Source organism: Amblyraja radiata, chromosome 1 (assembly GCF_010909765.2).
Source record: "Amblyraja radiata isolate CabotCenter1 chromosome 1, sAmbRad1.1.pri, whole genome shotgun sequence".
In the NCBI taxonomy this organism is placed as follows: domain Eukaryota; kingdom Metazoa; phylum Chordata; class Chondrichthyes; order Rajiformes; family Rajidae; genus Amblyraja; species Amblyraja radiata.
The window spans coordinates 90246314-90256733 of record NC_045956.1 but is presented as its reverse complement, the minus strand read 5'-3'; the positions used below and the strand labels follow the sequence as shown (position 1 = coordinate 90256733).

General features: G+C 43.0%; 1 protein-coding gene across 1 annotated transcript in view; it reads right to left on the bottom strand.

The window, feature by feature from the left end:
- Nucleotides 1-3162: 3162 nt before the first annotated feature.
- zcchc4 (zinc finger CCHC-type containing 4) overlaps nt 3163-10420 on the bottom strand; it is a 90319-nt gene continuing 83061 nt past the window's right edge. Inside the window, exons 10-13 of the mRNA XM_033026454.1 lie at nt 8676-8751; nt 6410-6461; nt 5582-5723; nt 3163-3996 (exon numbers count right to left, since the gene is read on the bottom strand). Coding sequence (XP_032882345.1) covers nt 3825-3996; nt 5582-5723; nt 6410-6461; nt 8676-8751 — 442 coding nt within the window. The 3' untranslated portion in view covers nt 3163-3824. The remainder of the gene's footprint in view (nt 3997-5581; nt 5724-6409; nt 6462-8675; nt 8752-10420) is intronic.

Genomic DNA, 10420 nt, shown 5'->3' with positions numbered 1-10420 from the left:
ACTGCATGGTAGGTCTGGAAGGGTAGATCACATGGTATCCAGAGCAAGCAGGCCAATAGGATACAAAATTCAATTGAAGGTACGGGATAGAGGATGGTAGTAGAGGTGTTAGTTTTTAAAAAGATCGGAGGTTTGCAGTAAGTGATGTGATGTAGGAGCTGCTAAGTATATTGCTCTTTGTTATCATATCTATCTATCTATCTATATACTTTTAAAACTCTGTGTGTTATTTAGTGTGTCATTTAGCATGTGAAACGTATCTCGAAAACCAGATGCCGAAACGAGGACATTTTTACATATTTCAGGATGGCCCAACCGCCCCCCATCCTGCCAGTTTGTTGATTCCATTGAATTGAATTATTTCGCACTTAACATCACTAATTCTTAGCATTAACTTTTAATTTCAAAGAGTTAAAAAAAAAAAAAATGTGCTGCCTTCATTGACAGCTTAGATCGGACCAGCTATGTGTGTGTGCGTGTGGGGGGGGGGTGTTTAGTGTGTGTGGTTCAGGCTCCTCCCCTGAATTCAATAGCGCTGCCGACAGCTTTCGTGCATGAGACGCGCACACTCATTTCCAGAACATTCTGAACCCGTGACGCACGGTTGCATTTTGTTTTCTGTCTCTCCCCCTCTCCCTCACCTCTCTCCCCTTCTCTCTCTCCCCATCTCTCACCCCTCCTCCCCCACCATCCGCCCCTCACCCTCCCTCCCTCCCTCTCCTCCTCCTCCCCTCCACGCCCCTCTTGCCCTTCTGTCTGACCCTTTCTCTCTGTCTCTCCCCATTCTCTCTGCCCTCACTCTCTACCTCCCCCCCCCCCACCCCCCTCTCTAGATGCGCCTGCGAGTTGGGGGGCTGTGCGTCAGTGGATAGGGCGGGTATGGGGTAAAAGGATTAATAATAATATAATATCAAGGGGGTAGTTAGTGTTTGTGTGGGGGGGTAGTTAGTGTGTGTGACACCGCATGCCGCCCCCCCCAGCCCCTCCCCCCGCAACCACACGCTGGAACAGACCCAACGGGTCTGCACTTGGTCTAGTATACTTTTAAAACTCTGTGTGTGTGGCGGTGTATGTCATTTTGCCTGTGAAACGTATCTCCTCGAAAACCAGACGAATTTCTGTAGGGATTTAACATGATTTCAGAAATCCACTCTCTAAATTCGGTCAATTATTTCCCCAGACTTTGAATAAAGTTGTTCACAAAACTCACTTTTTCAAAAATAATCGCCGCTTGCCAACTGCTGACGTCACAATGCCCACATGCCCACCAATTGAGGCCCACCTGCCTCCTGGCCCCGCCCCCCACTGCTATGGATTAATGCAGCTGCTGTCAATGCGCATGCGCAGTTTTCCACGAGGTACGTTCGTCCACCCATCCCTTCTTCAAAAGGCGCAGAGATCGAGAAGAGATCTCGGGGTTAGCGGCGCTTCACGCGCTGAACCTTCTCACCAAAGATCTTATAGATAGGATCTTTGCTCCTCACTGCCAGTGCAGCTCGTGAAGCCCCGCCCCTCCCATCCCTCCTATTCCAGCTGTGGGTTTCCAGAGTCAGAAGCCGCTTCTGTCTCATTTGGCAGCCCACTCACTCGCCCGGCTCCCCTCCACCCTCCCTCCTCTTCTCACCTCCTCCCCTCTCTTTCCTCCCTCTCTCCCCTACCAGAGATCCTATAATCACCCCCCCCCCCCCCCACGTCACGCTGGCGGAAGCCACGATCGGCTGGTCCCCCCCGCTGCTTTTCACCTCAGATTGCTCCATGCTTCGCTCGGGCTGCCATCCCGCCCCTCTCTCTCTTTCTCCCCCTGTATCTCTCCCCCTCCATCTCTCGCCCCTTCCTCTCCCCAACCCCCTGCCCTCCCCTAAACCCCATTCCACCCTCCACACCCACCGCTCCCCCCCCCTCCCTTCCCTCACCTCTCCCCTCCCTTCCCTCCATCTCAGTCCCTTTACCATCTCACTCCTCCCCTCTCTCCTCCCATCTCTCGCTCCCCTCCACCCCCCCCCCTCTCCCTCTGTCTCTTGCCCCTCTCACTCTGTCTCTCCCCATTCTTGCTCTGCCCTCATTCTCTACCCCCCTCCCTCTCTAGACGTGCCTGCGAGTTGGGGGCTATGCGTCAGTGGATAGGGTGGTTATGGGTTAAAATGAGCAAATTAATATTAATATAATATCAAGGGGGGTAGTTAGTGTGTGTAGGGGTGGTTAGTGTGTGTGACGCCGCATGCCACCCTGCCCCCCCCCCCTCACCTACCCCACCCCCTCTACTTCCCCTACCCTTGTCTCCCCCTTCACTCTCCCCTCCTCCCCCATCCTCCTCCCCTCTCTCTCCCTTCCCTCCCCATCTCCCACTCTCTCCCCATTTCCCCCTCCCCGTACCACTCTCTCAGCGGGTCTGCACTTGGTCTTGTATACTTTTAAAACTATGTGTGTGTGTGTGTGCATATGTTGCCTTTGAAACGTATTTCCTTGAAAACCAGACGCAAAAACGCGGAGATATTTACATATTTCGGTAGGGATTTAACTTATGATTTCAGAAATCAACTCCTCTCTAAATACGGTCAATTATTTCCCCAGATTTTGAATAAAGTTGTTCACAAAACTCACTTAAAAAAAAAAAAATCACCGCTTACCAGCTGCTGACATCACAATGCCCACCAATCAAGGCCCACCTGCATACTGGCCCCGTCCCCCCCGCCGCTGTCGATGAATGCAGCTGCTGTCAACGCGCATGCGTAGTTTTCCATGAGGTTGCTTAATCCAGAAGACTGTTCTTCCAATTGAGCCCAACTAGTTTTAACCAGTAATAAAATGCAAAAAGCCTATCCTGACGGCTTATAAGTTTAAAACTGTCTGATGAAAATCTAATGGATTTTTTAAAAATAAATTTGTTCCTCCTTTGAAATAATAAAGGATTTAAAACACAGAGAAGCAAACAAAAGAACAAACACATTTACTGGATATATTGTCTGTTAGAAATTATCATCTTCTACTTGCAATTTAACATATCTATTATGCTGAACGAGATATTTACATTCCATTTACTTTTAAGAAACCAGGTCTTTGATGTTACTCCTTTGATATTTTTCAACTGAGCTATTTTGTTTAAGCCTGAAACAATTCTGCACCAGGCCAAATATTCAACTGCAACATTAATCTAATGGAAAATAAAACAAGAGCCTGTTTGTATTTATTCTCCAAAGTCAAATAGAGTTACACCAAACTCAAATTGATTGAGCAGACCTTTTACAATCGACATTGATGAATATTTAGCATCTTTATCCTCTGGGGAGAACGTGATAAGGTCTAATACAATTCAAACGGCCTTACTGCCAAGACAGCAAAATTAAAAAGAAAATTAGAATTTATTATGTAACGGTCATGTTTATTTCAAATAACTTTCCTTTCATCTTAAATTTAAAACATTACATTCATAAAAATATGCTTCAAATTTGAAATGGGCATTTCAGAAGAATTGTGTAGGTAAATCAAAATGTACATTCAGATATTTCACCATTCTAATGTATTTACTCAGATTTTTACCATCGTGGATGAATACAAAAAAATTAGAATTATTTTATATCTTTCTTAGGATCTCCAAAATCTATTAAATTAGTTTGATGCAGGTATTTTCAGACAGCGACTGATTACTGATCATTAGTAAACAAGGTGGAATCAGAAACACTGCACAGCAGACGAGTGATGGAGTTGTACAAAGATCTACCTCGCCAATTTTCTCAGTGACTTAAAGATCCTCCAAGGTTTACTGTTCTTGTGAAGGCTGAAACTGAACTCTATACATCCAGGAATGCCTCTTCATCTTGCAGTTATCAGCATAATTGTTTACTCTTTCTCTTCTTCTTTTTCTTTGATTTTGCAGTTATCCTTTTCATAGTTTTCTTCTTTCCTGTACTCATTGCCTGGGCCTGTTGCTTGGATTTGGTTGTGACATCCTTTTTATTCATTTTGAAATGCTTACGTTTATGTGGCCTTGACTTTTCACTGAATACAAGAAAAAAAAAAGATCACAAATAATTAAGTTTAGTTTAAAGATTCAGCATGGAAACAGGCCCTTTGCCCACCGAATCCACACCGACCATCGATCACTTTGTCACATTAGCTCATTGTTATCCTACTTTCTCATCCAATCACCTACCGTCGAGGGGCAATTTTAGAGAAGCCAATTAACCTACAAAACTTGACATCTTTGGAATGTGGTAGAGCACCTGGAGGAATCCCGTGCAAACTCCATCAGACCACATCCAAGGACGGGATTGATCCTGGGCCACTGTTGCTGTGAGGCAGCAGCTGTACTAGCTGAGCCAAGGTGCCAACCTTGAGGACATAAATCTCAGAGAAGATAAGGGAACATAACGGGCACATCACGACTGTAAGACAAAGGGTTGTAACATTTAGATTCCAATTAACTTCTTGGGAGACCCACTGAATATACAATCCATAATAAATTGAGATCAAGGCAAGGGAGATCAAGAGATATGTGAAATGTACAGGGTGTCTGAGAGCAGTTATCAATATAAGGAATCCAGAAATGAATTGTTTAGACATTACAACTGCTCAATATTTGAGTGAAGATATTTAGCATCATTTAGACACATAGCCATCGGTCTCAACTCATGCTTTAGATGATGGAAGGTCTCATAAGCAGTTACTTTGCACATAGGCTCACCAAAGGGGGTCAGAGTCATGTAGGAAAGGTTAGCAATCATTGTACAAATTACGACATATTTGATTTTTGAGAGTTTCATCTATAGCACCTCCATTGCATGTATGCTTGTATTGAGAATAAATAAATAAAGACTTGTTGCATCCATGGCACTGACCTCTAGGTTGCTCGTTAACTATTAAGGTAATGATTAATCTCACTAATAATATGGGCAGTTTGTAGAGCAGCTGTTAAAATTGCCCCCTGACAATGATTTTGAATATTTCAACAAAAAATTAAATGAACTGGACCATAAAGATAGTAATCAGGAAGAATTGACCATAATTTAATTAAATGGAGGTGGAGACTGAAACAATATTTGTTTTGCCATCAATATAGTTAGTGGCCATTCATAAACCAAGGATAGCAGCATTTTGTTCATTAGATTTCTGAGGCAAAGTGCAAAGAAAGGATGTTTATGGATGAGAAAATGAAAGGAAATTAAATGAAACAAAGTGCAACAGCGAAGACCTAAATGGGTTTTCTTCCAGTGGTAGGATGCAAATTGTGGTTTGATTGTGGAAAGCTGTTAGATCTTCATTGCTGTTCGACTTACATAAATCACGCAGAACATGAGAAGAATGATTGAGCAGATTCCTAACAAAATATATTATGAAGGACTGACAAGCTGAGAAAAACAATGAAGGGAATTCGAGAACAGAAAAACATAGATTAGTAGTGTAGTTACGAAAGCAAAATATTGGAATTGGTAAACCGTATGCTCATCATAGTTATAAACTGTTAAATTATTGATTCTGTAAGGCAATTTATGGCTGGGGCAACAGGAACATCAATAGCTCAAAATGGCTTTTAACATTCCTTTAAATAGTTAAGGTTTTGTATTAAATGTCACTACACACTCACGTGATCTTGTTTTGGACAAGGGTGTCAGGGCAGTCTCTGCGTTTATGGTCAGTACTTCCACAGATAAAACATCCACTTCGAGCTCCACCACAAGAATGATCCCGAAGCACGCAATGACTGCAGGTTTCACAGTGAAACCAAGCTGAAAAAAAACATCTGTACTTTAACATAAAATCCCTGAGAATTCGCACTTCTTTAAAAATGCAAAACATACATATCTGCCATTATATTAAATGGTTTGTAATAAATCCTTGTGAACATTACGTAACACAGTGTAACATGGAACTAATGGGATGAATGGCTTCCTACTGTTCCATGATAAGTAAATATATAAAGCTAGTTTCTACGTATAAATATCACAAGTGATTGCATATATCACTCCAGACAAGGAATTCATCCTGAACCACCACAAGATTATCCTTTCCAAAAAATTATTCGAGAATCATGTGCTGAAATCAACATACTTCCTCATGAAATTACAATTGTGTTGAATATCAATATGGATTATTCAGTGTTCAGAGGATCATCACTACCCTCTCCTGGCACCTACGGGAGGGAGGGCAATAAATGTGGGCTTGGCAGTGTTACGCACATCCCAAGAGCACATGAGGAATAAAAGAGCTCAACATTTATCAGAAGATATATCGAAATTAAAAGGATCAGAGTATAATTATACTTAAAGTCAAACATTTGTTTTTACTCGAGCTAGCAACTTTCCAGACGTATTGTTTTGTGAACGAAATATTATTTTGCTTTAACTGCTAGTGATCAATAAAACAGGCTCATTAAACATCAACACACTTTAGCTGGTTAAGGAGTTCTACTCACATAGTTTTACACACTTGTTGCAGATATGACAATGTTTCCATTCCTTTCCATCCTTTTGGGAATTTAACACAATATTAATCTAAACATGAAACTTTAGAAACACAATCACTAATGACATAATCAAGAATGTTTACAGGCTGATATTCCCATAGGATTAAAAGGGATAAAATGGCAACAGAATCTGTTCTTTTAAGCGTTTGATACATTACCCCCATATCCTTCGATTCTCTTAATATCCAAAAGTCTCCCATTCTCTGCCTGGGAAATACTAAGCCATTAAGCTTACAAAGCCCTCTCTTGGGTGAACTTAATAGATTCACTCCTTCTGGGAGGAACATTTCTTCCTGAGTGGCAGACACCCTTTTGAGCCTGTGACTGCTTCTGTGCTCCCCACAGAAACATCAGCTCTGCAAGAGCCCTCTGAGAAATCTTGTATGTTTCGCTGAGAGCACCTCTCTTTCTTCTGAATCTGTCGGGCAAAGGCCTAGTTTCACCTAAAAAGACAACACCTTAATGTCCGTGATCAGTTTGGTAAACCTTCATTGCATTCTATCAACTGCGAGTATATTTCTCCTTGGGTAGGGTGAAGAAATCTTACACAATATTCCAGGTGTGGTCTCAACAGGTCCCTGTATCATTACATGAATTTCTGCGGGTAGCCAAATGTGACAGGGGAATTTCACAGGCACTTCCGATTTAAGGAGTCAAAAGTGTTTGTGACCTTAAAAAGATTGGGTATAGTGAATGGTGGTGCTCCTTGCTCACTGCTGAGTGCTGAAGATCATGTCCACGGTCCTCTGGAATCCATACAGCATTGGGAGGAGGTGGTTGAGAAAAACCTAAGCAATGAATTCCATTGCGGCAGAAAGGAAGGAGACCCCTCTATAGTCACCATGGCTAGTTTTGTTTCCTTCCTTGAAGATACTCATGGTTACAGCAGGTCTGAGGCCCCCTTTTCCCAGATGTTGGCAATGAGATTGTTACTTATTGTTGCTCATTGTTGTGACTAAAGCACTTCACCATATTTCAGAAGTTCAGCGGATATGCCATCTGCTCCCATGTTTTAGTTGGGATAAGGCCATTTTGAATTCTTGCCAGTCAGGAGAAGTTAGCCAGGCAGCTTGCCATGGATTAAATCAAGGGTGTTCATGTCAAGGAGAGAACTGCAGGAGGTCTTACAAATGTTCTTTCCAGCTGACCGATTGCCTCTTTGGTCCTGGTGGGCTTGTTTCCTTACTTGGCTCTCAGTGAGTTAGGATTTTGAGTGGTCCACAGATGGCCTTGACAGCACAGTTCACAACTTGTTCACTTAAGCTTACAAGAGGATGCATCTTACACTAAACACCTATGGTACAAAGATCTGGCTTCGAGGAATCTCTATATGGAGAGAGATTCAAAATGGAGAGGGAGCATTTGAGATAATGTTGATGTCTGTGTACCAGGAACACCTAAATGGTGAAAGAAGCTCAACACTTGACAAACTACCATCAGGCATCTACAATTTTCGACTTGGCTTCATCAGCTGCCTGCCTGGGTTACAAGCACGTTATGCTCACTTCCACGAAACTGCCCAAAAAGAATGAAAACTCTTTTAGATGGCTCAGTCGGTAAACTTGGTAAGGAGGAAGCAGCAGATACTCTGGATTAATATAATATGTGATCTGTGGTGCTACCAGTGCAGGAATTTTAACCTGGACTAAAGATTTACTTTTCTTTTTTCAATTCAAGGTATTCAGTCAATTAGCAAAAGTGCCATGATTTAAACTTTGTTGTCACAGAGAAGACTTACAAAATATAAAAATGCAAAGTGGTTAAATCTTACGACTTTTCTAAGGCCGTTATCAAACTCAAATGGTCGTTTGTTGACCATATTGCTTCATGTTCTAGACCAGTTTTACAAAAATCATACACAGTGTTAAGTCATCAACAAAAGGCAAAATGCATCTTCAATATAACCATATAACAATTACAGCACGGAAACAGGCCAACTCGGCCCTTCTAGTCCGTGCCGAACACTTATTCTCCTAGTCCCATCTACCTGCACTCAGACCATAACCCTCCATGCCTTTCCCGTCCATATACCTATCCAATTCATTTTTAAATGATAAAATCAAACCTGCCTCCACCACTTCCACTGGAAGCTCATTCCACACAGCTACCACTCTCTGAGTAAAGAAGTTCCCCCTCATGTTACTCCTAAACTTCTGTCCCTTAATTCTCAAGTCATGTCCTATTAATCTAGTATGCACAGTAAAACGTTGCTTACTTTAGATGTGCAAGCTTGACATATTTCACAGTGTCTGTTTGCCGAGGATACGTATCGCTGACAAAGTGAACAGTACCTAGGAATAAAGATTGGAATTTATAAAGATACAATTTAGAGCCCAACAAGACACATATTTTAGGTGTGGACCTATTTTACTGACGTGCTTTCTTAATTAATGGTTTACTTTCTTAATTAAATACTGATCTATAATAAAAATACATCATGTTGAAAAGATGATATTTGAAGTCTGTACAAAAACTTTCAGATTGCGAACACAAAATAAAGGTTGTTGGATCATACAGGGAATATACAAAAATTATATATTGTTATTGATTTTGAAAGTGGTTTTCCTGTGCTCATTGATTTGCTAGCAATGACAACAACCTGGAGCAAATCATTATCATATGACACAAGGAGACGATGAGAACTTTCTTTTTAGTATTTACTAGACCAAGTGGGACCCGTTGGGTCCCATCCCCCAACGCGGGGGAGGGGGGGGGGGGGGGGGGCGGCGCCACATTTGAGGACTGGTCCACGAACACTATATTCCACCACTCACCCATAGGTCCCAACTGCGCAGGCGCGGCTGACGGGTTCCCGCTGTGACATAGAAGATGGAGGCATTACCACATGTACGGCTAACAGGCATGGCAAGTGGAAAAGTGATTTATTAAAGCTTAAAATGTGAATAACTCTTCAAATATAACATCAATTTAAACGTTAAAGATGAGATTTATTCAGTTAAGTTCTTTCTTGTTGTGTCTCTTGCTCCCTCTGTTTTGTGTTCTTTCTCGTTGATCCTCGACATGTCCAGTTATTTCTTGTTGCGTCTCTTGCTCCCCTCTGTTTTACGTTCTTTCTCGTTGATCCTCGAGATGCTCAGTTTTTTCTTGTCACATCTCTTCATTACTTGTTTTTAAATAAATGTTATTCAGTGCAATAGCGAAGTATTTTTTTAAATGCAAGTCTTGTCAAATAAATGTCAATCAATTCAATCACCAAATTCCTGTGGTGCTGCGAGTCGGTTCCTTCGCCTGCAGCGGGTTCGTTGTTTCGACTTTTTTGTTTTTTTTTAGTTTGTCTGAAGGTACTTTTTAGTGTTTCTCTGCATGTCTTGTCCAAGGAATGGTGGGGGGGGTATAGGTCGAAACCGTTTTCAGGCACCTACCTCGACGGAGAGGCGACTTTCTTCCTTGTCGCTTCTTCGCCCCCCGCCCCCCCTCGCAGCCTTACAGCTGGTTTGTGCGGCCTTTCCCGGAGTCGGGCCCAGAGCTTCAGCGGTGGCGCAGCGGGAACTGTAACATTGCGGACCCCCTTGCCAGGGGCCCCGGAGAAGCGATCCGACCGCTGGCCTGCGGCCTACATCTGGAAGCCGCGGTCTGCGGACCTTCTGGCGGCAGGCGTGGAGCGGACTTTACTTTACCATCGTGGAGCCGGTGATTCGTCGCCGGAGAAGAGGTCCAACAGATGCCTACAACATCTGGAAGCCGCAGTCTCCAGTAAGGAGGTGGCCGATTTGGGTGTGCTCAACCTGTCCCAACGTCAGCGTTCCAACCATCCCGACCAGAGGGCTAGAACATCGGGCCATCCGTAGTGGCGACTACGGAGGGTCAGGGCCCCGACCACGGGTGAACAAGGGAGGAGGAGGAGGACTGTCTGAAGTGTATTGCCTTTCACCACAGTGAAGAATGCTGTGGTGGATGTCTGTGTCGATTTATGTTGTGTATTGTGTCCTTTTTTAATTG